This window comes from Hemitrygon akajei, chromosome 6 (genome assembly GCF_048418815.1).
Source record: "Hemitrygon akajei chromosome 6, sHemAka1.3, whole genome shotgun sequence".
Lineage (NCBI taxonomy): Eukaryota > Metazoa > Chordata > Chondrichthyes > Myliobatiformes > Dasyatidae > Hemitrygon > Hemitrygon akajei.
In genome coordinates this window covers 127,528,837-127,542,765 of record NC_133129.1, presented here as the reverse complement: position 1 = coordinate 127,542,765, position 13,929 = coordinate 127,528,837, and the positions used below count along the sequence as shown (strand labels likewise).

Below are 13,929 nucleotides of genomic sequence, written 5' to 3'. Positions count from 1 at the left end.
AGAACATTTGAAGTTCAAACCTTCAATATTCGAAGATCACAACCTACTGGGAAGCAGCGATTCAGCCTTCCTGTCTGCTTGGGAATCATTGTCGACGTACAGCGGGCATTTCAAAGCATTTGAGAGATAACACCAATGCGACCTCCACAAAATTCCCAAACCCACTGGCAGATAATGTGAACAGATGTCAGTGTCCTCACCCGTTGCGCAGAGGCCCGGGTTACCAGGGTGTCTTCAGAACCTTCTTTGAAAAGTATAAGAATGTAAAAAAGCGAGAGAAGTATAAAAATGACCATTGATCTTACCCTGTGTTTGGTGAGGAGTATTGTAAACGTTAGAGATACAAGAGATTTCAGATGCTGGGGTCTGGAGCAACAAACGAGATGCCAGAGGAACTCAGAGGTCGTGCAAAATCTTTGTCCAGATGACGGGTCTTTACCGTTCATTTCCCTCCACAGACGCTGCATGACCCGCTAAACTCCTCTAGTATCTTGTTAGTTTCTGTGTAAATATTATCTGTGTAAACTAATCGGCCCTGAATAAGAATACAGCACGGTCTGTCCAGACGCTCCCATTTAAAGATCCCAATCTTAATGGACCCTTTATACTTGCATTCAACAGCTTTGAATTCCTGGCGCTCTGGATGTCCCAATAAAATGGTAAAGAATTTCACTAGTCTCCTCCCTTTGTTTCAGGTGAGCAGAAGGAGGCAAGGCACACTTGGCGTGAAGTGTCAGCAATCCACCACGCCCCGAGACACCCGTAGGTCCCATTTAAAGAGACGCTCTCGTAACCGCGGCTGTTTGTCGGATTACTCGCGAGTAGGGAGACCGGGCCAGCGGTTCTGTGATTTTTTTTTCAGTAACTAACCGCCGCTTGGTTCGGCTGGGTTCCTTCAGGCGGTTTGTTTCCTCACCGGAGTCATGAAGCAAGGTCGCAAAGTGCCACCGGTCTGTCGTGGTTTTAAGACAAGTTAGAACACTTTTTTGAGAGCTGGGGGCGGGTGGGTGGGGGCAATCAGTCTCGCAACAGCACCCAGTCACCGCCGGCTTTGCTTTGGTGAGTGCAACTTATGGTTGGAAAGGTCTTCCTTCCTTCTCGGTGTCAGGCGCCGGCCGGTAGTTTCCCTTACCCCGAAGACGCTTCCAGGTACAGCTGGCAATCCACTGACTGCAGGGAGGAGCGAGACAAAGGGAACCTGCGCCAACATCCTCTCCAAAAACTCTCAACAGACACGTCCTTTAGGAACACTGCCCGAGTCTCCTGCCCCTGTCACCGCCGCCACCACAGCATCAGCCCACTGACAGCTGTCACTCAATCGGAGCGGCTGTCAGAGTCACCGGGCTCCGGAGCAAGCTAGTAGTTGAATTATAGGCTTGTTCCGTCACTCTTTCATATCGGGAATGCGATATGAAGCTTCCCGGTGCCTCTTTTTATGTTTACTGCTCCGGCAAGTGTACCTCGGTTCCAACCACTCAAAACTAGCCTAAATCTTCAAAACCCCTCCCACATTAATCTTGGCAACTGGAAATGTCAACGCTTGACTTTAAGTTTCAGTTTGAAATTAGTTTAAATATACAGTTAAAGCTTTGAGGGATGGGGGCCAAACGCGGGCAAATGTAAGGTGGGTAAGTCGGTCGGCAAGGACCTTGGGGTGTAGGACCTGTTTTCCTATGGTAGTACTCTTCGCATCTAAATCAGATTAGTTACTAGATGTGTACATATTTTTTGCACGGCTAAAGTGTAGTGATGGGCAAGCTGTTTGAGGTTGCGATGTTTCTTTTAATACTATTTCTCCTGGGTTCAGATGTCTGGGTTTTCTGAGCTAAGGTAAGCGGTGCGATCCATCCCTGGCAGCCCGCTGTTGAGATTTCAAGCGTCCCCATGTGCAGGGCAGGCAAGGTTGTTATTCCCAACTCCCTGTTTACTCAGCTCGAGTTCTCTCAGATCTCCTCAGCATCCACACATTAAACCTTATCAAGCGGTGATTTTTTTCCCCCTTGTTCTTGCCTCCCACACTCTCAGCCCCGCCCCCTGCAGAAACACCTGTCCTAACCTGTGATCCCGTCTTCCCGCTCTGTTTACGGTCTGGAGACTCTCAATGTCCTGACCACTCTTGTCCTTGAGTTAAAATTGCTGACTCTTGGGAGGAATCTCCCCGCCCCGTAAAGGCCGATACCTTATTCGGCCAGATATCTTAAAGCCCATGCCCTGACACATCGTGCCTCTCCTCTTTCCTGAGTGGGCGATCCATGCCCACCCTTTGAATCTTCTGTGCCACATGTCCCCACTGTCTTCATAATCCTTCTCCCCTCTCTTTCCTCCCTTCAGCTGTGCTCGGTCTGACGGCCCGAAGCTCTGACCCGCCTGCTTGGGCGTCCCTCCCACCCCAATGTCCTCCGAAACCAAACCTCGATGGAGTGGCTCGTCTTCCCAGGCGAGCGGAGCGGTCTGCAGACCGACCATGTTGGAGATGTCTGAGGACCTACAGAGGAGCAGCAAGCTCGAAAGCACGACGGACAAGTCTCCAGACAGCCCAGGAGCCGATGAGGTGATCATTGACCCCCCGATTCCCTCTAAAGCCATCACCCTACCGAACCAGATGTCGTTGTACAGAACTCAGAAGCCCTTCTCTAAGGTCAACATCCAAGGCAGAACATACAACTTCTTAGAACGGCCCACCGGCTGGAAATGTTTCATCTACCACTTCACAGTGTGAGTACACCTTTATAAAAAAAAGTGCGCTGTTTTACAAACTTGTTCGTTCTCGCCCTTTCGCAGAAAACGAGAATGTCAGTTTAACACTACTTACTTCGTCGATTTTTGAATTGTAAGTAATTTTCTTCTTGCTTTTCATTCAAGTTTTAGACTTTTATAGTGTACTTAGCAGAAAGTCGGGAGAGCGAGATTGTTTAGTGTCTGACCGTTCCTAACGAGAAGCCGAATTCTGGTGTATCAGAACTGATGACCTTAAGACTTTTTTTTTGTCTTTGAAATACTGTAACTACAATTAGTTAGTGAGGTTGAGCTCCATCTATCTGGTGTTGAGATGTCAACGTTTATAAAAAAAATTGTCCCTTTCTAACAATGTTGCTATCACCTACGCAAATATTAAAACTGATACCACCGCAAGACTGTTTATTAGCAAAGGTTGAGAGCTTTGGTATGAACGGTAGAACTCCAGTTAATTCTTTAAATACATTACATGAATTTACATATATCCTTGCAAAAGGTTTGCGGGATCAATAAACGATTAGATTGAAGTAATTTGTTTACCCCGGTGAACGTTCTGAGAGTTGTGGCCGGATTCTTTTTATTGAATAAGATTGGAAATCTTTTGACTGAAAGACCCAATTGTCTGCGATTGTTTTCTGCTTTGACCTTCCTATCATATCGAATCGTGTTCACAAAGCATTTCCTTTCTAAATATTATTCTTTTATGAGTAATATTTGGAAATGGCATGGCACGCCTTTAAATGCATTACTTCTGAAAGTAAAGGCGCTCTTAGAAAGAAATTTCAGAATTCTTTCTGGATCTTCTCACTGCATTGTAGTTCACAGAAGCTTAGAGTCTTACAGGAGACAAGAGTTTTTATTTTGAATGTTGTTATTTAATTTATTTCCAGTGCCCTTTCAGACAATTGTTGGCAGGTTGTTCTTGTGAGAATCATTAATCTTGCTTGGTCTGTGGTAATGGCCCAGGTGGGGAAGCGAAAATATTAAAGAGAGAAAAATGTTTTATCGATCTACTCTTCTTACTAATGGGGGGTGTGATGGGTGGAGGTAAAAGTCCATCTTTAAAGAAGTACTGCCCTTCGTTGGCAAAAAATCTGGTGACGAAATACATTTTAGCATTGTCCTTGCAAGCTAATGACCTTCCAAGCTATTAATGTGCTGTGTGTAACAGCGAACGCAACAGGCCATCTTTTCACTCTGCACCGCTTCAATCCGGTGACATTTTTCTTTTCTGATCGATGCCCGTACAAAAGTCAAAGTCGGTTTGATAATTCATTTATTGTAGAAGTGTATGGTGCTTAAAATAAAGAAGAATTTGGCAGCACTGGTGTGCTTAGGATGTGGAGCTTTCTACCACATGGAACAGTTGCACAGAAGTTGTTGGTCAGCTAAGAGTCAGTCCACGTAGAGTAATTGTGGGCTATGCCCTTAGAGTAAATTGAAGAAAGAGTAGCAGAAACCTCCTATAAGACGCCACTGATATTCTCAACTATAAATGATGTGCTGTAACTGCAAATTCATTCACTTAAACCTATTAGCTATGCAAAACTTTGATATATAGTAAACTCAAAACCATTGTGTTAGCTTTTTATGGATTTAAATTTAATAATCGTCAAGGAGCTTAGGTGACACAATTGTCTCATATAAATGCAATGAAATCAAGTTCAGTAATTTTGCTGGTGTTAGTTGCCCTTCAATCTAAATTATCTGACACTTGTAACTGGTAAAGGAAAATTTAACACAAATAAAAGAAAAGTCTGTGTGTAAGTGTTATGTGAAGAACTTCTTAAATTGCCGTGTTTTAAGGCAAGCCTTTATTCAATAAGAAGGTTTAACATGACATGGATTTAGCAAATAACACATTAACATACATATTCCTTAGACAACACACAGTGAGCAAAAGGGTCCTGAAAAGGAGATTGATATCACAGTCCCATTCTTTCTAAGTTAATAAACTTGGTAAACCAGCCTGCCAAGGAAATCTACAATCCATGGAGGCCCAACACTTTTCTGAACAAGACGGATGAACGAAAGAACAAAGGATGCTGGAAATACTCAGCAGGTCAGGCAGCTTCCATGAGGAGAGATATACTAATGGTTCAGTTCAATAATTGTTCACCGGATTTTAATGGAGTGACTAGGTAGTGAGAAAGGGTTAATGTTGTGAATTCAGCTCAGATGAAGGGTCACCACTCGAAAGTTTGGCTGTCCATTTCCCTCTATAGATGCTGCCTGACTAGCTGAGCTCCTCCAGCACTTTGTGTGTTGCTGCAGATCACAGAATCTGCAGTCTCTTCTTTTGTCTCTCTTCTTAGTATTGGTAATCTTGCTTAAGATCAAGAAGCTACTTGTAACACCACTGTTATGCCATATGTTAGATGTTAAATCTGTTGTTTCCTCCCATTCTCATGGACCAAGCATTTCAGGCATCAAGCTATCAAATCTATCTGATATTATTTGGTGCTGGATCACTAACCTTAAATTGTAATAAGCTCTCTGGGCCTGTGTGGGGAGCCAGAGAGCATTTTGCTCCTTAGTTTCTAGAGTTAATTGGTTAATTGTTGTTTAATTTGTATTGTTAATTGTTTTACCTTGTTAATTTTATTTTGATAGTCTCGGTGCTTCTGGGTCATCTGTACTATTTAGGTAAATGCTCTTTAGCACTTATTGTGAAATACTAGTTTTGGAGAAAGTCTCTGTTGGAATTCTTATGTATAAACTCTGTTTGCTGTCTCTACAAGGGAGTCTGTCTTTCCTCTGCACTTGCATTCTATCACTGCCAGTGCACACTGTGACATAACCAGATTAAAGACCTTAACTTTCCCATATCCAACAAGTTGAGAAGAGTGCCATATTTACTCTTAGACATGCTTTGAATTGTACATTTGACCATTGTTGAGGCTAACTTCAGATCGTTAAAGCAACTGATACATTAAATAAGCAGGTTGAATGACAAAACTGATGAAAATTTGAACAAGAAAATATGGAAAATGAGGAGCTTGTCTGTATAACAAACTGAGGTGGCATCATGTGCCAAACCACAAGCTAGTGGAAGAACTAATTGGGTCTTACTGTTTGCACAGAGGATTATTCACCTGTCCCAAGAAAAGATTTCACCTCTTTAATTCAGTTGAAAGTGATGTTTTCTCAGCAGCAGTTACAGAGCAGTACTCTGAGAAATCCTGCAGTTGGTCGGTCCGCTACATGTACTCTTGCTTATGGCTGGAGTGGAGTATAGGATATCTGGAAAGGAAAAAAACAGATCTTATAATAGGAGGTCCTTTATTGCATCTTGTGTTTCAGGATGACATTGCTTAGCTTATTATTTAAGACCATTAGACCTAGGAGCAGAATTAGAACATTCGACCCATCAGGTATACTGTGCCATTCCATCATGGCTAATTTACTATCCCTCTCAACCCCATTCTCCTGCCTTCTCTCTGTGACCTTTGATGCCCTGACTAAGAACCTATTAACTTCAGCTTTAAATGTATTCATTGACTTGGTCTCCATCACTACCTGTGGCAATGAATTCCACAGATTCACCACCCTCAAAATACCAAATGAATGCTATTTTATTACACATACTGTACATTTTGTGTGTGCTGCTTTAGATTTCCAGCATCTGCGGAATTTCTAGTGTTAATGAATAGTAATGTTGCATATGGCTTCCTTACTGCCAATGCCAGCTGCAAGTTAACCTTTAGAAAATCCTGCACAAGGGCTCCCAAGTCCCTTTGCACCTCTGAATATGCTCCCCATTTAGAAAATAGGCTGCACTTCTATTCCTTCTACCAAAATGCATGACTATAGATTTTGCTGTATTATATTCCACCTGCCACTTCTTTGCCCATTCCCCCAATCTGCCTCAGTCCTCTGTAGACACCCTCCTTCCTCACCACTACTTGCCCTTCCACCTATCCTTATATCATATGCAAACTGGCCACAAAGCCATCAATTCCTTCATCCAAATCATTGATAGACAATGTTAAAAGAAGTGACCTGAACACCGACTAGTCACTGGGAGCCAATCATCTATTCATTCTATTACCTTTCCCATAATGCCACGGGCCCTTATTTTGTTAAGAAGCGTCATGTAAGGCATCTTGTCAAAGGCCTTCTGAAAATCCAATAAACAACATCCCCTGAATCTCCTTTTCTATCCTGCCAGTTACTTCCTCAAAGAAATCCAACAGATTATCAAGCAAGATTTCCACATGCTGATTTTGGCCTGTTTCGTCATGTGCCTCCAAGTACCTAAAACCTCATCCTTAATAATAGACTTCAACAACTTTCCAACTACTGAGCTCAGGCTAACTGGCCTATAATTTTCTTTCTTCTACACAGAATTGCAAAAAAAACAGAACATCCCTGTGCCCAAGGAAATGAAAGGGAAAGATGTATCATGAGCAGTGTAAACTTTCAGTGTGTGTAGATCTTGAACCTCTAACACAAGCAAAAGCTCTCCTCACCTTTATGCTAGTGCTATTAATTACAACTTTTTTCAAGGGGAAATGAGAGTTAAACTTGCTGATTAATCACTACCTATTTTACATAAATTCAAGGGCAAAATATTAGAGTTGCCAGCAATCTTGCATTCAAACCTATTGTAAGTAACCAGAAAGTCAGGCTGCACCTGCGGAGAAAGAGGCACTGTTGACATTTCTAACTGATGACATCAGAACCGTTCTGACAAAAGGTCACATGACAGACACAATCTTTGACCATAGCCTATAACATGTGAACCTGCTGCATAAACATACAGTAATAAATTGGTGGCTTTATCAGTGATGGCCACACACTATAATTAAATAGGGGAAATAAGTGTCTAGCCAGATAACGGATCTCTTCATAATCATCGTATGTTATTTTCTTATGCTTCACTCATTCATTACGTGTCCTGTCGTATGACGTGGGCGATCGTGGTCTTGACCTTGATTGTCTTTGGCAAATTTTTCAACAGGAATGATTTGCCATTGCCTTCTTCTCGGCAGTGTCTTTACAAGATGGGTGACCCCCATCCATTATCAATACTCTTCAGAGATTGCCTGGCGTCAGTGATTGCATAACCAGGACTTGCTATTCATTTTTAATATCTTTTACATCCAGCTCATTCTGGAAGGAATGTAGGAATATGTTAGGAAGCTTTTAATTTTCTTTTAAAAATACAACTTTGAAATTAGACATTTAAGAAAATGCTATTTCGGTGATTAGTCAGTGAAAATAAACAAAATAAAAAAACAAATCTTTGACTAGACTTGTTAAGAAAAGTAAATAACTTTCTTTCCATTGAACTAAGCTTTTAATTTCATCTAAGATCTTGACTGGATTGGTGTGCATTAGACATGAGGAAACCAAATAAACTTGGATTGTTTTCTCTGAAGGACCTGATTTTGAGAGGCGTAGTTACGGTTTATGGTCAGTGTCTTTTTCTCAGGGTGAAGTGTGAAATTCTAGAGGCATAGTTTAAGGTGAGAGGGTAAAAGTTTAAAGGAGATTCGGAGGCAAGATTTTTTTCACAGGGAGTGGTAGGTGCCGGGAATGTGCTGCCAAGTAGATGGTAGGTGCAGATCTGATAGTTTGTTAGAGGCACTTAGACGAACACTTGAGCAAGTATGTAACAGTGATAAGGAGTATGTCCAGGCAGATGGGCCTCGTTTAAATTGGCATGATGCTTTGTGCAGACACAGTGGGCTGAAGGTCCTACGGAAGAGTTTCAGCCCGAAATGTCAAATGTGCTTTTTCCCATAGGTGCTGCTTGGCTAGTTGAGTTCCTCCAGCATTTTGTGTGTGTTGCTCGGATTTCTAGCATCTGCAGATTTTCTCTTGTTTGTCGGCAGAAGGTCCTGTTCGAGTGCTGTGCTTTTCAGAATCAGGATCAGGTTTATTATCACTGATATTTGCTGTTAAGTCTGTTGTTTCATGGCAGCAGTAGAGCGCAACATAAAATACAACTAAAAGGTTATAATTTATTAAAAAATAGTGCAAAAGAGGAACAGTGAGGTAGTGTTCATGGACCATTCAAAAATCTTATTTGTAGAAGGGAAGCTGTTCCTAAAATGTAGTGTGTGTCTTTAGGCTCCTGTACCTCTTGTCTGATTGCAGTAATGGGAAGGGGGCATGTCCCAGATGGTGAGGGCTTTTAATGATGATTGAGGCACCACCTTTTGAAGATGTTCTCAATAGTAGGGAGAGTTGTGATAGAGTTGGGTGAGACTACAGTCTTCTGCAGTCTCTTTCAATCCTGTGCATTGGTGCATCCATATCAGTCTGTGATGCAGCTGGTCAGAAATTCCTCCACTGTATACCTATAAAAAATTTGCTCAGAGCCCAAATCTCCTCAAACTGCTAAAGAAGTTACAGTTTAGCTGCCAGCAGGCCTCCTTCATGATTGCGTCAATGTGTGGGGGATATTGACACTCAGGAACTTAAAGCTGCTAGCCCTTTCCACCATTGATCCTGAAGCCTACACTCAATCCATTGGTCTTGCTGACACTGAGGGCAAGGTTGATGTTGCACCCCCATTCAACCAGCTGATTAATCTCACTCCTATACGCCTTCGCATCGCCATCTGAGATTCTGATAAGAACAATAACATCACTGGTGAATTTATAGATGACGTTTGATCTGTGCCCAGCCATATAGTCAGTCATGAGTAGAGCAGTGAGTTAAGCACACATCCTTGAGGTGTGCCTGTGCTGATTTTCAGTAAGGAAAATCAATACAGGTACACCTGTGTTCAAAAGAACTATGTTCTGGGCATGCTTTTGGCAGAAAGGTTTGTGGGGTTAGCAACTTGTTTAAAAAACAGAACTGGAAGGATTCAGAAAATGATACATAAAATTGATAAAAGTCACAATAATGCAATAAGGTGAATTGAGCCCTTGTAAGAGACTACGTGGAGTTCTGTTGTCATTGTCTACATAAGTAGCCACAGGATAAATGCAAGAAAACAATTACAATGGTGATAACAGAATTGGGGCTTATGTTTCTCAATAAAGACTGAGGTATAAAATTATCGAAAACCTTGATGCCTACAAAAGGTGTTTTCCTCCTGTGCAAAAGTCAAAAGTAAATATCATCAACGTAAGATAGTCAAGTCACAAAGATAATGTTAGAAAGTAAATTCTAAGAGGAGATTTGATTACAAAAGGAAATAGGTTAAGTAGGTAGTCAAAGATTTCATAAATGTGGCAAATAATTTGAAAAAAATCTGCAGTATAATTGTTCTTTTTAGGAAAAATAAAAAAAAGAAGCCTATTATCTAAGTGGTGAGAGATTGCAGAGATGCAGCAGTGTATGAATGTGATGATGCATGACTCTCCAAATGCAAGTATTCAGGTAGAGCAAGTAACCAAGGAAGCTAATAGACTCGTTTTCTGTATTTTGAGGAAAACTGAATATAGAAGTAGGGAGGTTATACTTCAGTGATGTGGTGCATTGGTATGTCTACCTCTGGATACGCGTAGTGGTCACTTTATGAGGTACCTCCTGTATTTAATAAATTCCTCTGCTGCTGTAGCCCATACACTTCAAGGTTTGACATGTTGTGTATTCAGAGATGCTCTTCTGCACACTACTGTTGTAACACGTGTTTATTTGAGTTACTGTCACCTTCCAGTCAGTTTGAACCAGTCTGGCCAATCTTCTCTGACCTTTCTCGTTAACAAGGCATTTCCATCCCCTGAACTGCCGTTCACTGGATACTTTTTGTTTCTCTCCCCATTCTCTGTAAACTCTAGAGACTGTTGTGCGTGAAAATCCCAGGAGATCAGCAGTTTCTGAGATACTCATATAACCCTGTCTGGCAACAATCATTCCACAGTAAAAGTCACTGAGATTGTATTTATTTCCCATTCGGATGTTTGGTCTGAACAACTGGACCATTTGAGCATGTGTACAGCCTTTTACGCATTGGGGTGCTGCCACATGATTGGCTGATTAGCTATTTGCATTAACCAGCTGGTGTCCAGGTGCACCTAATAAAGTGGCCACTGAATGTATTTATTTAAAAATAAGATGCAGAAATTGAAGAATCCAATGCACGGTGTATTTTTACACCAAGGAGTTCTAATTTTGTAACGCTCATTGTATGCCATCCAGTGACATCCCCACTGTGTTTAGTATGACATTGCACCATTCCTGTGCACTTTGCACAGGTAGGAGGACTGAGCTGGCAGTAAAGAGATTGGACAGCAGGGGCTTGCACAAGAATTGTCCATTATTCTTGATTCCATAATCGGAAAGATACCTGACAGACCATCATCACGATTTGACTGACTGAATTGTTCGATGAGCCAGACTTTTTATAAGTTACTGTTCCCATTTCTCAATGTTTGGAGTGCTATCTGTTCAATCTAGACTAGGGGTTCCCAACCTGGTGTCCTCAGAACCCTCCATTAATGCTAAGGGTCCATGGCATAAAAATGGTTGGGTATCTCTGATCCAGAGCATATTTTGTGGAGAATGTTCAGGGCAAATTCTGTTAGAGGTTAGAGCCTTCACACGATTCATCATTTTTATCATTCACATGTTACATAAAAAAGTGTCCATTGAGTGTAGATATGTATTTACTGGTCAACGTGAATGTGATGACCTGATGGGCCTGTTTCCATGTTATATAACTCTATAACAAAGACTCTGTGAATATTCATCTCCTCTCCTAAAGATGTAAATGTGTTAGAAGCAGTTCAGCTATGCGCTGAACTAATAAATTAAATGGACATGTTGTTATGTGAGTGAACGTTGTGAATGTTAGATAGGCTGAGATCCCATCTAAAGAAGGGCTTAGAAGTGTACAATGGGATGAAAGAAATGCTTAAGATTTTCTGAGGTTTTGATAAGGCTGATTTGGAGAGGATGTTTGCCTCTTGTGGTAAAATCTACAAATTGGGATCTCTGCTTTAAAAGAAAGGGTTATCCACTTAAGACAGAGATAAGCTGAAATATTTTTACCTCTGTAAAGCCTGTCAAACCAGAGTCTTTGAATGTTTTTAAGGCATAGATTATTGATTAGCAAGGGTGGTGAGTTTTGCAGAGTTTAGGCTACAGTCAGATTGGCCAAGATCTTATTGAACAGTTTTTCAGGTTTGATGGGCAAAATGGCCTCCTCCCACTTCTATTTTGCATGCTTGTAAGTCTGCATGAACCCAAAGAGAAACTCCTTCACCCAGAAAATGGAGAGAGTGCACCGCACAGAGTGACTGAGATGACTAGTTTTGAAGCATACCAGCATTCAGAAGAGACTATTTCTTTGGGGATGCCCCAGTTTACAGTGATTTCTGTAACCCATCCTTCCCTTCCAGTAACTTGTTCTAATGCTTGCCCTTTCACTCTGATGCACCATCAATAACTCTCGGAGAAGTGAGTTAAGGTAGGCTTTTATTGGCTGGAAGAAAGCACAAGCAGCAAGCGACCACCACACAACATCCTGGAGACTGAGGGGGGAGCAGAGCCTCCAATCGCCTTTATACCGGGGTCTGTGGGAGGAGCCACAGGAGCAGTCAGCAGGGGGGGCATGTCCAGACAGGTATATGTAGTTCACCACACACTCCAACACAGATCAGGGCCTTTCCAAATGCAACAATGCTTCAGCTGTACTTCTTTAATTTCAGCACTATGTAGTCACTGCTCTCATTGCAATCCCATTTACAGTGCGAAGACCAGGCACAGATTAAATAAACACTCACGTTCCACCCACAAGCACCTTTATTCTCAACCAACTATAAAATTCCAATACCACTCAATATCTCCTTTTTTTTTCTGACATGGGAGAGCCACCTGGACTCAATTAATACTGAGTTTCAGAAAATGATTCTGCTATTCTATGCTTTTTTTCAGTTCTAGGCTGTGTTTTCACAGTACATATTGACACGAAGTATATTTTCTTTGGGAAATGTCAAGATAAAATCTAGCATTGTTATACTTCCTCCAGACCCTCCTTTTACTTCAGTAAAATTGTTTCTCTCTGCCGATACTGCCTGACTTACTCTAAATTTTCTGGATTTTCTGCTTTCATTTCGAGAAAATGCTTAGTAATGAAAAAATAACTCATGGACTTATAGTATTTTTAAAAATCAGATGATGTCACTTGTCACAGGAAAAAAATGTTAATGGGATTAAACTTAATGAAAGTACTGGAATTAATACATTTTGTAATGTACTTAAACAAACTAACTGTCCCTGAATAGACCCGAAGAGAGCAAGACCTCCAAGTCTTATTTTGAAAGAATAAACTATGTGGACTTCTGCTGGTAAAATTCGGAGAACTACATGATGAAGTAATTGTATTTGTAACTCACTAATCAGGACCTTAGAATATCCCAGAATGATTTATAGCTAATTAATTATCTTCAAAATGTCATCGCTGTTGGAACATGCTTTACAAGCACTACTGAAATAGTTTTTCAGAGAATCTGTTTCAGTGATGTTCATTGAAGGATAAATAATAGCAACATACCCTAGGAAATCTTCCTGCAGCTCTTAAGAAAAGGATAACAGGAAATTTTCTAGTTGTATGAGAGGCCATTTGGTCCTTTGGTTCAATTACATGTTTGATTATCCTGCACTCCATTTGTACATCACTGAATTACCAGGCAAGATTATTTACTAAAGTCTTTGGAATATGGACTTGAACCCTTTATATTACAACTCTGATGAGAACTTATTGTTATGAACCATGACTGACATATGGAGGATTACAACACACAGCTTTGAGAAGTACAGTAGTGCAGCATTGGCAGAGTTCAGTGTATTGGATAAGTTAATTCTTATGTGGGATATTAAACTGAAGCTGGTTTCTATGTCCCACTTGTAATACTTTGAAACTATATAGAGGTTTTAAAGCATCTTGGGAACTACACCATATTCAACCAATTCCTTCAATAATAGGGTTTGGAAAATGGTATGTTATTGTATTTTTTGGCATAAGTAAATGCTTGCATTTATTTATTGGGCTCATAGTCATATCCTCAGGATATTCCAAAGTGATTAATGATTACTAAGTCAATTCTGAGTGGCAGTTACTGTTATTATATTACATCAAAGTGATTTATTGCTTGTCAGGTACACTTTTTAAAAATTTAATGGTGTGTTTTCTTTGTGCAGTTTGCTGCAAAATATATTTTATTTGGGGAAAGTTAAGATATTGTATTGTTAACACGTTGCCTCAGTAATCTATTCTTCAACAGGTGT

The 13,929-nt window shown here is 40.9% G+C and overlaps 1 protein-coding gene across 4 annotated transcripts in view; it reads left to right on the top strand.

Annotated features, from left to right (window-relative positions):
- The first annotated feature begins 2,079 nt into the window (after nucleotides 1-2,079).
- Nucleotides 2,080-13,929, top strand: part of kcnq1.1 (potassium voltage-gated channel, KQT-like subfamily, member 1.1) — a 787,687-nt gene continuing 775,837 nt past the window's right edge. For all 4 annotated transcript variants that reach the window (XM_073049209.1, XM_073049208.1, XM_073049206.1 and 1 more), the window contains exon 1: nucleotides 2,080-2,715. In XM_073049209.1, coding sequence (XP_072905310.1) covers nucleotides 2,393-2,715 — 323 coding nt within the window. In that variant the 5' untranslated portion in view covers nucleotides 2,080-2,392. The remainder of the gene's footprint in view (nucleotides 2,716-13,929) is intronic.